The sequence below is a fragment of the Aulonocara stuartgranti genome (genome assembly GCF_965226115.1).
Source record: "Aulonocara stuartgranti genome assembly, chromosome: 23".
Classification (NCBI taxonomy): domain Eukaryota; kingdom Metazoa; phylum Chordata; class Actinopteri; order Cichliformes; family Cichlidae; genus Aulonocara; species Aulonocara stuartgranti.
In genome coordinates, this window is record NC_138958.1 from 2,246,288 (window position 1) to 2,262,332 (window position 16,045).

General features: G+C 42.4%; 1 protein-coding gene across 1 annotated transcript in view; it reads left to right on the top strand.

The window, feature by feature from the left end:
- The window catches only part of LOC309700556 (voltage-dependent R-type calcium channel subunit alpha-1E-like), a 63,340-nt gene that overhangs the window by 36,553 nt on the left and 10,742 nt on the right, over window positions 1–16,045 (top strand). Inside the window, exons 18-34 of the mRNA XM_082524155.1 lie at window positions 625–1,509; window positions 2,619–2,863; window positions 3,355–3,466; window positions 4,867–4,996; window positions 5,467–5,526; window positions 5,854–5,960; window positions 6,369–6,465; window positions 8,478–8,638; window positions 8,869–9,006; window positions 9,721–9,922; window positions 10,196–10,360; window positions 13,245–13,355; window positions 13,443–13,523; window positions 13,606–13,791; window positions 13,895–13,986; window positions 15,315–15,483; window positions 15,605–15,732. Coding sequence (XP_082380281.1) covers window positions 625–1,509; window positions 2,619–2,863; window positions 3,355–3,466; window positions 4,867–4,996; window positions 5,467–5,526; window positions 5,854–5,960; window positions 6,369–6,465; window positions 8,478–8,638; window positions 8,869–9,006; window positions 9,721–9,922; window positions 10,196–10,360; window positions 13,245–13,355; window positions 13,443–13,523; window positions 13,606–13,791; window positions 13,895–13,986; window positions 15,315–15,483; window positions 15,605–15,732 — 3,069 coding nt within the window. The remainder of the gene's footprint in view (window positions 1–624; window positions 1,510–2,618; window positions 2,864–3,354; window positions 3,467–4,866; window positions 4,997–5,466; window positions 5,527–5,853; window positions 5,961–6,368; window positions 6,466–8,477; window positions 8,639–8,868; window positions 9,007–9,720; window positions 9,923–10,195; window positions 10,361–13,244; window positions 13,356–13,442; window positions 13,524–13,605; window positions 13,792–13,894; window positions 13,987–15,314; window positions 15,484–15,604; window positions 15,733–16,045) is intronic.

The following is a 16,045-nucleotide window of genomic DNA, read 5'->3' on the forward strand; positions in this document are numbered from 1 at the left end:
GCTTACAAAGCACTAATGTCTTATTTTCAACCAATCGCTCATTGATAACACGGATCACACAAGAGTCCACGCTCCAGTAAGTAACGCTGTCTGTTCAACTCTCTGAATCTCTCACTCATAGACTCATCCTGTGTGGTGTTCTGTCCGTGCTCTGTCCTGTACCTTCCGACTCTCCAGCATCATTTGAAGCTACATTTCTTTCTAAGACTTATTCCACTGACATCATTTTGCATCTTAGCATTTTTGTTTTTCAAGTCGCACGACAATTCCTGGCTTATTTTTTCACCCAACATCTTCATCGAAAAACAAAAAAGTTGCTTCATGTTGGATGAAGTTTCTCTTTGTAACTGGTAAATCACTCGAACATCAACCCCAAGCACTTGCGGTGTGCTGTGATGTTAATGTGATGTACATGTTTTGACTGCAAACGTACATTTCATAAATCAAAAATTAAAAAATGAAGTTTCAATCAAATCAAATCACCCATGACAGACTTAGATCTATACATTACGACGCTAAAATAAAACCATTTCAGCACGAAAGCTTAAAGAAACCTTATTTTAAACCTGCTTAATGCTTTCTGTCTACGTATGCTGACATCGTACCTCGTTTTCCTTTTTCCAGGGGAAGCCGCAGGAGGCGGCCCTATCTGTACAGGAAACGAGCCATTCACCGCAGCAGGCCTACCTATGCCTGCTCCCTGGAGGAGGCCCATGGCAGTGTCAGGGAGGGCCGCCCACCCCCACCACTCAACCCCTCTAACTCTTTCATGTCCAGGAGAGAGAGAGGAAAGAGGATGACCATGTCAGTGTGGGAGCAGAGGACCAGCCAGCTGCGGAGACACCGCCAGATGTCCAGCCGAGAGATCCTGTTCAGTAGCCCCACCGAAGAGAAAGACGGTCCTCCTGCCTCGAGCCAGGCTCACGTACGTCCACTTTCGCTGCACCGCAAGGCCGTGCAAACACCGTCAGGGAGTATAAAGCATCTGACAGATCCCCTAGCCTCCCCAGCCAAGACCCAGCCTTCAGGCTCCTCCATATCTGTGGATGTACCACTGGATGCAGCTCTGTCTGGTGACATACCCGAATCAGTGGAGCCAGAATCAGCGGATCCCACTGATTCTGTGTTCAGGAACATACCAGAGGCGCCTGATTCAGTGCCCATCCCTCAGAGCAAAAACCTGGATGTTAATCAGAGTCACAAACACGTCAGTGAGCGTCACAGCCCCAGATTGAATGGTGAGCGTCAACACAGGGCAGTAAAGAAGTTCAGACCTCCAGATAATGGGGAGGCACTGACTCCAGACATGGGAGGTCGTGGTGGAAACAGGGGCAGTAAGGACTTGTATCACTATGACCATCAGAGCAGGACCAGAAGTCAGGGGTCTTCTCCTGCAAACGGAGGCCAGGCGGCGAGCTGCTCTGTCGTCGGGGACAAGAAGAGTAACCCTGGGAAAGCAGAAGACTCTAAAAACAAAGAAGGAGACGTCTCCAAGCATGAGGAGAGCAGGTGAGACACACAAACAAGTCGTTTTAGTAGCTGAGGTTATTTGGCAGATAAAGTTTAAGGGCGATGGAGTGAAGAAATGGAAAGGGAGAATGCCATCCCAGCAGAGGGCCCAGGTTGGATACATCCCAGGAGATCACATTTTAATCCCAATACTTAATTATGTGACTTGGAAAAAGTGTAGCAACATGTTGTACAATGGAGAAAAAACACAACTTCTAATAAGATATTAAATAAGGGGCAGGGATAGCTCAGTAGGTAAAGTGGTCGCCCCATGATCGGAAGGTCGGCGGTTCGAATCCACTTAACGGCTACCCTGAGGTACCCCTGAGCAAGGTACCGTCCTACACACTGCTCCCCGGGCGCCTGCTTAGTGGGCTGCCCACTGCTTCACTGAGTGAATGGGTCAAATGCAGAGAAAAACAAGTAATTTCCCCATGGGGATCAATAAAGTATCCATTATTATTATTATTATTATCATTATTATTAAGATAACAAATTAATAGCTTTTTTCGTTCATGCACCTTTGACCATTTTAATGAAATTCAAACCTAATTTAATCTAATATTAGTTTTCAAAAGATAAATCTAACGTTTCTGCGAGGAATCATTGACCGAAGTGTGCGTGGATTTGCAGTTGTTTGAACTAGCATGCCACAGCTTAAGGTCCTTTCATCAACCATTCATTGGCACCTGTACATAAAATTATCTCCCTATTCTCCATCCATGTCAGCAGAGCTGACAAACGATCTGGCAAACAAGATGCAAGAGACGATCTAATCTGTCATGGTTTTTGGTCATTTCATGCCACGTCAGAGATGTTGAAAGGACCGAGGTCAACATTTCACACTTGGCTTTAAACTGCTCTTTTAATTGATCTCAGTATGTTTCCTTTAAGTCTTCATTTGTAAAACTCTCATTTGTGTGACCAGTGACTGAACTGTACTACTCTAATCTCTTCTTATGTCTTTTATACTCAAACTTTTATTTCTTCTCCAGCTTTGGAGTCGATAGATTCGCCACCCAGCAGCAGCTGTCCTGCTGCGAGCGTGTCACAGCAGGACAGCTGCTGCTCACATCTGTCCAGTAACGTGTTCCTCTCTCCATCTCCAGACCGAGTGATAAGAGTGCAGAAGGGGACAGCGCTCCAGCAGATAACCAGAGCCACACTGGTGATCAGTGTCCCCAGAAGCAAGAAGAACCTCCTCAGCCTTCGGAGCCGCCTGCGCCTGCTGTCCCAGAGGACAACAAAGAAGAAACAGAGATGCAGCAGGAACGGGATAAATCTCAGCTGAGCTCCAGCGTGATCGTCGAAGTGCCCAATGTGCAGTCATCTCTCGAGCTCTCCACAATCAAAGGTAATGGACCAAATGTAGATTTGTGATTTTCAGGTAATTTCTTGTTTTCTCTAATGGTTTGTGACGAGGCTGCTCGTATTTGCAGCCTCGTCTGAAAGCTCATCAGTGATCGTTTACGTGGGACTGGTTTCCATTCTCACAGGTGGATGATCTGCAGCTATTATAAACTCAAAAAAGCATTTTTGAAATGTTCTAGTAAAGCTCTGAGTAAGGATGCAGTTATAGGGACGTGCTTGATCTCATATCTATCACACTTAATTTACATTGTAGCCTCCAGAGATAACGCATTCTAGGAAACAGTGAGTCATGTCATCACCTAAGCCGGGCCCCACAGTTCACGGCTTACCGCTGCTAGACTTCATCACCTCTCTTTTCTGGTTAAAAGTCGCCACAGAAAACTTTCAGTGTTTAGGTTGGCTTTCTGAGGCTAATGCTGTCCTAGTGGGCAGACTGTGATAAAAACAGAATCTCCTTCTCCTGACCTCCTGCAGTCAACAGTAAGGACCCTGAACAGTGTAAGTCAGAGAAGGAGGAATCAGAAGAGATGAAGCCGGCCAACTCTGTGATCCCAGACAGTATGTTCATCTTCAAACCTGACAACCCGTAAGTTGCTGTCTCTTACATGGACTATTGTATCATGTCTGTGTGACGGGGAATAATAGTGAAGTAGGACTGCAGAGAGTTTGATTAGAAGGTCAATTGCACTCTCGTGTTTCAGAGTCTCCTCTAGTTGCCAGACAACCTCACAGTAAGTAATGCCTGGATTATCTGGGCTTGAACCCATTGGGTTTCAAGCAGCTAACTCTCAAAATACTCTGTTAAATTAACGGTGCATTCAAGTGCACCTTGTAAACCCAAAAGCCAATAATTAAATGGAGAAATAAGTAGTTTAATATGGCTTTAAGTGTCAGTGGTTTTATAAATCTGGCATTTTCTCAGTCTTAAATGAAGATCAAGGGGTTTGTTTTTGAGGTTTCAGTCTTTAAAAGCAAACAATCCATTAAATTAAACAGCTAACAGCTGCAGAATATTCATGCATTCAGGCTGTGAATGTGAAAAACACATGATTGCTGTCAGCGTAGCATGAGTAGAATAATTCATGACATTTTGCAAAAACTGGTGGTCCAGTCAAATGTAGCGACACACTTGGATTTAACCCTTTAAAGTCAAAGTGTTTGATTCATGAGTTTTAGTACATTTTTGAGATTTCTGTGTTATGTTTTGTTTTGTTTTTTCGGACAAAAAGCAAAATAAGCAAAACTAAAAATTGCAAAAAGGCCAACAATATGATAAACATTTAAAATCATTTATGCAAATTAACATTTTCTCTAAATTATTTCGTGGTTCAGGCTTTAAAGGGTTAAATCCACTTAGCTGTTTGTTTCGTTACCTGTGCCACTTAACTTCAATATTTAATATGAGATCATCTTAAAATGCAACAACACAAAATGCTGTCAGTAAATATTCCTGTGCAACTGTTGCTAACACAACGCTCTGCAGTGTGTCACCCTTTAATACCTGTGGCAAACCTGTGGCATTTACTGAGATCAGCTCTGTGACGTGTTATGCATCGTCATGAAATGACAGTCAGAAACATTTCTTCAGAGACGCCTTTCAGAGCGAAGTTTTCTAGCTGTGAGATGTCGCAGACAGCAAACTGAGGAAGAAGCTGCAGCTCTCACTCTTGTGTTCTGATAAAGATGATCAGGCACTCAACAGAAATGTTTCTCGGATGTGTCATGACTCTAAATCCTCTTAATTTATCTTTTATTTAGTTGCTTTTCAGTCTGAAACAGCACAGCTTGGTGACATGAGGAGAAGTTGGAACCGAATGGGATATTTGTTTGAAATGAACAAAAAAGAAAACAAAATGTAGATTTTTTTTAAATTCTCCATTTTCATATGAATTTGTAATCCTTTCATATTAGTGTATAAACTGTGGCTAAACGTTTAGTCTTCTTCTTTGCCTGTGCCTTACGTGGTCTCCACTCTGCTCTCTCCAGTGTGCGTCGAGCGTGTCATTATGTGGTGAACCTCAGGTACTTTGAGATGTCCATCCTTCTGGTCATTGCTGCTAGTAGTATCGCACTGGCTGCTGAGGACCCTGTAGCCACCTCGTCGCACTGGAATAAGGTTTGTGTTCACACTAATGTACGAATCACCTGTCTGAGGCAGGTGTTGCACGATTGTCTCAGTGGAGGATCCAGTCTTTCTGCTTTTTTAATCACTCTCATCCTGAGATACGAGTTCGATCACGCTTTATCAGCACTGTGGGTTTCTCAGCTCCCCTCAGGTAAGCAGATTAAATATCATTAAGAACAGAAGGGAAAAAATCCTTAAACTGTTTTGCAAAAGGCCGCTTGATGGGGGGGGCAATTATATCTGATGAGTGTGGCAAATGAGGTCTGAAACACACTGAGCCTGGTTATTCACTGGAGGAGCGGGGCTAATCCTGTGCTGCATTAATGTCATTTGAGGGGACTTTTTCCTGCTAAGCGACTATCAGGAAGCATATGAAAGAAAAAACATTGTGAAATTGTTTTCTGCGCCCTTTGTGTGTCATCTCGGATATTTCTAAAGCGTCTCTGGCTGTGACTTTACAGGTTCTGCGCTATTTTGACTACGTGTTCACTGGAGTCTTCACGTTTGAAATGATAATAAAGGTGAGTTATTATGAAAAAATGTCAGAAGAAATGCTGCTGAATCATGTAAATGTATCTAATGGGTTTAAATTCAAAGACATCCTGTGGTTTAGCTGGATGAGTTCAGCAACAGACAGAACAAACACAGAAAAACGGTTTCTTATGAAAACATATCTGACTACCAAAGAAGTTGAAGTAACCAGTTTTATGTTAGAATTACGACCCTCTGCTGTGTTTCAGCCTTGAAGTAACAAACATGGATTTATTGCAGCAAGTTGAGGGCTGTAATCTTTCCTCGCTGACTCATTATCACCTCTAACTCGCCGCCTGGCTCTGTGCTGTCTCCAGATGATTGATCAGGGTCTGCTCCTCCACGATGGCTCCTACTTCAGAGACCTGTGGAACATGCTCGACTTCGTCGTGGTGGTGGGAGCGCTGGTGGCCTTCGCCCTCACGTCAGTCACGTGATTTATTTTTATTAGTCTCATGAGCTAATCATATGTCTTAACACAAAAGTGTCTCTAAATCAACTGTAAGTTATCTTTTGCATCACAGTCTGTTCCATTTCCTTTATGGGTTTGTAACTGTTGTTATAAATGTCCCTCTCTCCTGCTTTAACTGTCTGTGGATGATGCCTCTGTGGGATTGACCAGCAGCAATGTGATGGGGTAAAAGACTAAGAAAAGTCCTCTCTTATGAAAAATACTAACTTTAAATGTAGTCATTTAAATTTCTGCAGAATGCCAAATTAGTAAAACGTGTTATACATGTTGTGACATGTTGTTGTGGGTTAAAGGTGAAAAAGAAGAAGAAGAGGCCAAAATGGGGCATTAACGATGTTCACGCTGTGTGTTTCTGTACAGAAATAACAAAGGACGGGATATCAAAACCATCAAATCTCTGAGGGTGTTGCGCGTCCTCAGACCACTGAAGACCATCAAGAGGCTTCCTAAACTAAAGGTGTGAAATGCTTTTGACTGTAGTTGGCTTATTTGTCTGTTTTGGTTTTGATGAGGCAGTTCATTAAAAATATATATATACTCTTATACCAAAGAGAAATCAAATTAAATAAAAATTTAAAAGACAGAATTTAAATTTGGTAAAAATGTTGACAGTCACATACATTTGTATGTCAGAGCTCAAGCATGAACTTGCACGTTGCTTCAGGTTTAGAGTTTCCTTTGTTTCCTGTTATGTCAGTTCACTTTTATTTATGTAGCACTAAATCCCAACAACAGTTACGTCGTGGTAAGACCCGACGATAACACGGAGAACGTTTATGCCTGCGTTAGCTGTGTACTACAACAGGTTACATATGCAATGGTCCTTCAAACCTGCGCGCGCGACCCGGTCACTGCACACAGGAACTCTGCGCTGCGCACAAAAAAGCTCAACCACAATTGAAATTAAAATAAATACGTAACATTGTGTTGTTTTGCAGTGTGAGTCAGTAAGTGACCGGTGACTTATAATGCGATTCACATTAGTGTTATGCAGCTGTGACAGCGTCCTTATGTGCCGCCACCAGTGTTTTAGCTAGCAAAGCAGCATGGCCGATGTGGAGTGAAGACACGCTAATGACAACGCGTACAGCCAGTGGCGATGTGAGCAGGACAGACGGAACAATTGACGGGAAAAGTGTGGACTTCAAACTAAATACCAGCTTTTATAAAACGAGAGTTATTATTCATTATGTTTTTTATTGTGTTTTTTTTTCTGAATAGTGTCGTTGTTGTTTTTTACCACGGGAAGAAAGCGCTCTGCCTGTGAGTTTAAAAAAACAACCCCACCCTTTCCTATTGGTGGAAAAATATCCCATGTCAACCAATCAGAAAATGACATGGCGACGCAGCATTTGGTTGTTTAGGAAGAGCGAAAGAGAGAGAGTTTTGAGATGTTAGAGATTTGTGACGTTTAGCGTGCTTGGAGTCTACAGTCAGTGTGTTGTGTAGCAGACAGTTTTGCTGTGTGTGTCAGAACAATGAGGTGACTGCTGAATGTGCTGCCAAAAAGCTACTAAAGGCAGATTACAATGTAAATACTGTCTCCAGGTTAAAAACAGGTGGAGTGATACACCTGCTGCTGTCGGGCCTGCAGGTATCAGGCTCCTCCGAGTGGCACAAATAATTTGTGTGGCATCCTATTTGATGCACAACTGCTGATTGTTCTGTAAATAGTTATTTAAAAAAAAACGCATTGACTGCATTTTTAGATAAATAGCTGCAAATAACTTTGTTGTTTGCAAAATTCAGTTACTTTTTTTAAACTAGTAACTATAATTAATTACTTTTTCAAAATGGCTTGCCCAACATTGGTCATTATATACTGTATTTTGCAGACAAAGAGTTACAGGACTCTCTCCCAGACCACAGCAGGAACTTCACGCAGAGCTTTATAAAAACATGTTGAGTGTGTTTTCAAAATTGCAATTCAACCTATTTTACTTCCAGTAGTGCCAACATGCTACAGGTCATGAACAAGATTTTTCATTGTTAAGTGAGTTATAGCACTTAATTAAAAGTACTATAACAGAAATGCTGTAATTTGATTATTTTAATAAACCATGCAACTTGGATGGATTTGATGCTGGCGTGACCACAGTGCATGCACACGTCTGCTGCTGCTCACAGTGGTCCTGAGCTCAGGGAGTTTTTGCTCTGACACATGAGGAATTAGAGGGAACCTTGCACATGAGGGTCTGTTCTGTGTTTTTCTTATAACTGTTTGTTGCAAACCAGAGAGAACAGAAACCAAATGAACAGACAGACAAGAGTAATAAAGCATGAGCAGCAAACTGTGAGCACTGAAGCGTGGAGACCCGTTCTAACTGATCAGATCTCCATCAGAAAGCCTGGAGAAGTATTGCTCAGCACCACTGTAAAAATAGCGAGGTGGTCTGGCTTCCTGGAAGCAAAATATAAAGAAGCGGGGACTGGCCATGGTTGATCAGTATCCGTGTTCCTCTCTTCCAGGCGGTGTTTGACTGCGTAGTGACGTCTCTGAAGAACGTCTTCAACATCTTAATCGTCTACAAGCTTTTTATGTTCATCTTTGCCGTCATCGCTGTTCAACTCTTCAAGGGGAAGTTTTTCTACTGCACCGATAGTTCGAAGGACACAGAGAAAGACTGCCAGTAATGCTCTCTTATATCTCTACATTTTATACATTAAATTGTAACTTGAGGAGAATGCGGTTAATAAACCTGAATGTGTAAGCGTGATGGTATGAACGTCTGTGTGTTGAGTTGGGTGTGGTTGAAGTTGAGGCTGAGGGTGGGAGGTGAAGCAGGGGGCAAAGGGAAACCAAGACCAGTGACGACAATGACAAAAACAACCTCACCACGATGGTTGTATGTTCCTTCAGGGGTTACTATATTGACTACGGGAAAGACAAGAAAGAGGTGAAGAGAAGAGAGTGGAAGAGGCATGAGTTCCACTACGACAACGTCATCTGGGCGCTCCTTACTCTCTTCACGGTTTCCACTGGAGAGGGATGGCCTCAGTGAGTTAACTTTAGATATTCGTGCCAATTTCAGCTTTCTTTCATTGGAGCCTTGTTTAATTTTATGTGCATTTATAACAATTTAACATCTGGCTTGTCCTCTGGTTCCAGTGTGACCTTTCATGAAGGAAATTTATTAGATGTGATTCATTCAAGAACTATATTGCAATTTTTTAATCTCAGGCTACAGATTAAACGGGGCTCGTGGGTTTGCACTGTCCCAGCCCTTCTTAATTGGCAGTTGCCAGGAAATAAACCTCTGGAAATGATTTCCTCAGCCACTTAGGAAATTGGTATTTGCTCTCCATCCTGGCGAACAAATTCTTAAAAACAATTTCAGAAGAAAAAGCTGCTGCAACACATGATCTAATAATGTTCAGAAAGAGAAAGTTTCCTGCACAGAGTAACGCTTTCTGGCACAACTTCACTACTTCCAGGAGGCACGGAGAAGAAGGCTGAAGCTCCAGCAGCGCTTCTAGACTTTGTTGTTTTTGCTTGAGCAGCATTTTGGTCTGCAGCCTTCATCAGGGGCGTCACCGATGACGAAACGCTCTTTACACTACAGGCGTTGCTGGAGCTTCTTCAAAATTTCCTCCACACACCGTCCTAGGACCGATATGAAGGCTGATATAAAGGCTGTTTGGTTCTTGTCGGTCATGGTTTGATTAGCATCTATATCAGCATTGGTTTAGCATTGCACCGCTGCTTTCCCAGGGTTCTGCAGCACTCTGTGGATGTGACAGAAGAGGACAGAGGTCCGAGCCACGGCAACAGGATGGAGATGTCGATCTTCTACGTCATCTACTTTGTCGTCTTCCCGTTCTTTTTCGTCAACATTTTTGTGGCTCTCATCATCATCACCTTCCAGGAGCAGGGAGATAAGATGATGGAGGAGTGCAGCCTGGAGAAGAATGAGGTGATGACATGCAGGAATCAGTATTGGTACAATCTAGTGAAATTAAATATGCTAGTTAGGATGCTGCTCGCAGCTCTTCTTGGCAGTCAATAATGTTAAAGATCAGACATGGAAAAGCCCCATCAATCAAAAATACAGCACACAATTCATTCTCTTAGAGTCAGCGAGTCTTTTGCTTTTGTCTAATCAGAATTTCCTCACATTTATTTTACGGCACAGCTGATTCTTTGTGCTTACTGCCGTGTTTTAACTGTGGTTCTCTCTGTATTTCAGAGGGCATGCATAGACTTTGCCATCAGCGCCAAGCCCCTGACCCGATACATGCCGCAGAATCGGCACACGTTCCAGTACCGTTTGTGGCATTTCGTTGTGTCGCCTTCGTTCGAGTACACCGTCCTGGCCATGATTGCGCTCAACACTATCGTGCTGATGATGAAGGTGAGGAAAAGGAGGAAACGACAGGAAAGAAATCAGAGAACTTATTAAATTTTGCATTTTTTAATGAGAGCAGAGCATTAGATTAGTGATAAATGAAAGCAGAAGCGCTATTATCTGCCTCACGTCTTTCCTTTCTCTGCAGTGACTTAGTCTGGTGTGTTATTTTCCACACATCCATTTGCTGATAGGAAAGCACACCTTGCATCACTTCTCGGCAACATATTCTGTGATGAAAGTGCGACTGTTAACACTTTGGGTTTAAAATAAGCCGAGATGCGTCACTCTGCGGTAAAATAAAGGATGTGCTCGTCTCTCGGCGCCGCCTGAACGCGCTGTGATGTTTGCGTTTGGATCTGCTGATGTTTTTGCAGTATTTATTTTCTGATCTGGCCTCTTCTGGGGTTGTGCTGGTTGTTCAGACAGACAGGCGCTCAGTGACTCAGCCTGTATTAAATATTGATCTATAATGTCCGTGCGCTGCTATTTTGCATGACCTCATTAACTGTGGCCGCCGCCCCTAGAGGAATGACTCCTTTTATAGTGCGACAGATGAGAGGTGCAGAGACAGAGGCACTATTTATGGGTCTGTAGCAGTGGCGGCTGGCCCATAGGGGGCGCTCGGGCTCCGCCCCCCCAAATGTGGAGGAGTAAAAATATATATTTTTAAAAAATTCATCAATGATAGTTTTACTATGTGTGTGCCCATATACAGCCAGGCGTATTTTAACATTTTCACCAGCTGACTCATTAAAGTTCAACCAACAAACGGTGTTTTTCTTCTTCTGGGGCGCTCGTCAAAGCGCCCTTGATATGCAGCGAAATAGCCTATCATTAAATGGTTGCCAGGGGAAAATAATAAATATTTGACCTATCAGCGTCGCTGAATTAAATGGTTTGGGGGCGCTTAAAATTGCGCCCCTGCAGAAAACGCGCGAAGATTTGCTGTTCTAGAATTTTACCTCAGTCAGTAGCCTAAGTGAGCTATAAGGTCAGAGAGAGACGATGGCAGCGGTATTGTTAACGGTTGAGGCACAGCCTCCCCCAAATTCGGTTAGATCGCTTCTAACCTACCCTTTTGCCAGAAGGACAATGGCAGAAAAACTGCAAGTTAAAGAGTTGGGACCTGACAAGCCCGAAATTCAACTAACCCAGGCAACGAAGGAGAAGTCAAAAGCATACAACAGGACTTTTTGTCGGAGTTGGTTCCAGCGCAAGTCGTGGCTGACAGGCTGTGGAACAGCTAATGCACTTTTTTGTTTCCCGTGCATACTGTTCAAAAGTGACAAGTGTGATTTGACGTGGACACAATCTGGACAAACCGACTTAAAGCACCTCTCCGAACGAATCAAGAAACATGAAAGCTCACGAGTTCATATGGACAACAGTGTAAAGCTAGCTGTGCTAGGGAAAACTAGCATAGCGGCGCAGCTAGATGATGGACATCGGATTGCTTTAAGAAGGCACAACGAAGAGGTAGATAAAAACCGTCATATTTTATCTAAAATCATCGATTGTATTAAGTTTTGTGGTGCTTTTGAGCTAGCAATGCGGGGACGCATTTAGCCCACCCCCCCCAATCAGTTTACAGTTGTTGTTTTCAATAGTTATTTTTCATTCATTCAAAAAAAAAAAAAAAAATCTGTTCATGTTCATTTTTACAAATCTATACAAATGGCCAGAATATGGTTGTTCATTTTAAATTTAAATTAAAATTGTGTTGTTTGATGTACTCATTAACCCTTTACAGCCGATCGGAGCGGGCACGCTCTGTTTTGCGTAACTATTTTTAAATCCCGGTAGCTCTGCAACCAAGTAAGCTAGCGCAATAATTTTTTTTGCATATGAAACTGGAGGAGTTGTACTTACATCTTATGCCATCAGCTTGTCCTCGGTCACAGTTTCCTTCCACATATAGCTTTGCAAAAACTGCATAAAAATCACTTGCAGCAACAAAAACATGATATTCCAGAAACACGCTTCGCCGATCCATCAGCTGTTTGTAACACTTCCTACGTCCATCAGCGCGAACTATCACATGACCGCATGACCTGCCCGAAACCGGAAGTGACGTCATTTTGCGGAAATGTAGTTTTTTACGATCGAGGCCTTATGAGCTTGTGTTTTACTTGTTATGTGTTTTAAAAAGTTATGTTTGACTTTATGACTTTCTGTGTCGTTTCTGGGATGCTTAAGACTCATATTGCACTGCTGGAAATAGTTTATTTTGATGCATATGCTGTTATTTTGCAAATTTGCACTATAATATTTATTTTTGTTTTTCCTGCAGTATATAAAAATTGGTGTATTTCAAAAATAAAACTATGAAGACACTCAAAATAAATTTCCTGTGGTGGGAAACTAGTTTGTGTAACTTTTTTGTATTTACAGTTTTGAGGGATAAGCCTCTTAAATTTCTCTAACTAGAAATATATGTTAAAAAAACAAAAACGATTTTCAATTTTTTTGTAGTTTATTGCACTTTTTTGCAATTTATGTAATTACTATGCACCTAATGCAGACATATTATTAAAGTTTGGGCTATAATGGTTGTATTGATGTATAGCAACTTGAAATGCTCCCAAAAATGGCTCCACAGCATGTAAAAATATAATATAAGCTCTGGCGAACTTGGTTCTATGGTAGGTCTTAAAGGGTTAAATGGGTCATTTTAGTCGATATCATAAAAATTGCCCCCCCTGAGATTTTTTTCAGGAGCCGCCACTGGTCTGTAGGAATCTTCCATCAACCTGCAGATCTACAGAGTGCAGGGTTCACACCCATCAGAGAGGAGGTTGATGCGCAGTGAACAGGCTGGAAAACGATCCACTTCTCCTCATAATAAAGATCACTTTATATTTACATGTTGCCGCTTTTGCGTTTCCAGTATTACTCTGCCCCGCCGGCGTACGAGGCTGTGCTGAAGCACCTGAACACGGCTTTCACTGTTCTCTTCTCTGTCGAGTGCATCCTTAAGATCTTGGCCTTTGGCTTTCTGGTGAGAGGAGACAAAAACACGCAAAGCCTTAGAGTGAATTCAACAAGTGTTTGGAAATGGCTCAGAGCAGCTTTCCTGTTTCAACAGAACTACTTTCGAGACACGTGGAACATTTTTGACTTCATCACCGTTTTGGGCAGCATCACTGAGATCGTGGTAGACCTGCAGGTAAAAAACAAAAAGCACTATTCCTCTGCTTCAATATGCTGTCACAGTATTCAACTTCTCCCATCTTGTGTCTCTCTGCCAGTTTGTTGATACGATCAACATGAGTTTCTTGAAGCTGTTCCGAGCAGCCCGTCTGATTAAACTGCTGAGACAAGGCTACACCATCCGTATTCTGTTGTGGACCTTTGTTCAGTCCTTTAAGGCTTTGCCCTACGTCTGCCTGCTCATTGCCATGCTCTTCTTCATCTATGCCATCATTGGCATGCAGGTGAGAAGTTCCCCTGCATCCTAGGTGTATTTTTATGGTGAAATAAATCCTTCAGAGCAACAGTAAGTTTGTCCTCGTTTGCCTGTTTGTGTGTGTCAATCAGGTGTTTGGGAACATTAAGTTGAACGAGGAGACGCACATTAACCAGCACAACAACTTTAAATCCTTCTCTGGTGCTCTGATGCTGCTATTCAGGTAGGACACTTCAGTACCTGCAACCTGATTAAAATAGATGCACTATTGGAAGCTATGTAATCTAAAAATGTGGGTTCAGTTAACAGCGCTCCAGTTCCAGTAAATAAGTTTCTCTATTGTAGTCTGAATTATGTCGCGAGATTACAGTAGCGAAGAGCTTTACTGTCCCAGTGTCCCCGGGGCTACCCTGAGTCAAGTGCACTGAACTTCTTACCTCGTTATCAAATTGCTTGGCAGACACTTTGAGAGTTTTGACAGATTCGTGTAAACAGATGTCTGGAAGGAAGCGTTGAGTGATTGAGTTGTGTTGATGTCTCATGGTGGAGTTCAACATTGTTCTCATGTGGCATAAATTTGAAGGATGACTGTGTGGCAGGTAAGGTAGGACCCAAGTGCAGGAGAAACTCAGAAAGAAACTCCGAGGCAGCAGAACTACCGGAGTAGACAAAATAATTCTGGATAAGCAGAAACTAAGAACCACGGACCACACGGCGCATACAGGAAACTGAGACAATAGACACACAGGCAACAGGTGGGAACACAGCTGATACTAATAAGAGACTAAAGGGAAAGCAAAACATAACACACAGGACAATCGACTGTCAAAATAAAACAGGAAGTAAAAAACACCAGGAGTCCAGGACTGAGACATGCCAGCTTCACAGAGCTAACACAGCAGGGGAGACAGAGGTAAAAAACCGTAATCCTGTGTAAAACGTAAATAAGAACAAATGAAAATCTCATCTATATGTTATTTACAGTAAAACACAAAAATGTCTCAGGAGAGCTGGGACAGGAAACTAGGACACCAAAGGAAACATGAGCAAACAAAAGAAACATCAATGAAAAATGGGCAAACTGGGTTGTTGACTCATACATTCAGGACATGTCAAGGTTTTAGTCTATTAAGTATTTAGTGCAACGTTTAGAAACATTACACAGTGCAAAAGAAACAACTGCATAAATTAGCATTATTTCCGTCACATTACAGAACAAATAGGACGGCATCCTCTTTACAGTAAGGACAAATCTGTGCTTGCCCACTAACTGCACTCAGCTTTTATCCGCAGATAGTTGTGGTGATCAGCTGGTTGTCCAGAAGTTTACCGTGCACGTTCATTGGACAGGGTCGCAGTTTTCTCTAACCAGTGTTTTCCTTCGTGTGGCTGCAGTATTCAGTTTTATCCACTAAACAACTAAATCTCGCATCTAAAAGCTGTTTCTGAAATGGAGCTGCAAGTCTTACTCTGGTTGCACCCTCCAGATGGCAGGCATGACTGTGTCCTGACAACTACTTCCCCCTGGTGTCGTTTAATGTTTGTATCCAGGAGTGCTACTGGGGAGTCGTGGCAGGAAATCATGTTGTCTTGTCTGGGAGGACAGAAGTGTGAAACGGACCCGTTGCTCCAATCAGAGTCGACAGACCCGGAAGGGGGCTGTGGTTCCGACTTTGCCTATTTCTACTTTGTTTCATTCATCTTTTTTAGCTCCTTCCTGGTAAGAGAAAAAAAATCTTGGCCATTGCTCGTCCCTTTATTTATTTGCAACAAGAATAATCATAGTTTTTCCCACAGCACGTTTGGCACATTTATATGCAGCTTGTGCTTTCTCCATTCAGATGCTGAATCTGTTTGTGGCTGTAATCATGGATAATTTTGAATATCTCACCCGAGACTCGTCCATCCTGGGTCCCCACCACCTAGATGAGTTTGTTCGAATCTGGGGGGAGTACGATCGAGCTGCCTGGTCAGTATCCTTGAGTCTTTACTCCAGTTTACACACAAAGTTGATCTACTGGTGGTATTATGATTATGATATGATGTGGAAACCTGTGATATAATACATGAACTGGTCTCTGACACTTTTAAAAGAGCACGTTCACATATTTTTACTTTAAGGGAATAATGAGATTTCATTTCAAGTGCTCTCTGGTAACGCTCATGAATATTCCCTGTGAAGAGTAATGCCCAGCTTTGGGCAAGTTACTTTGAAAAAGTAATTAATTATAGTTACTAGTTACTTCTTCAAAAAAGTAACTGAGTTACAAGATTCTAAAAGT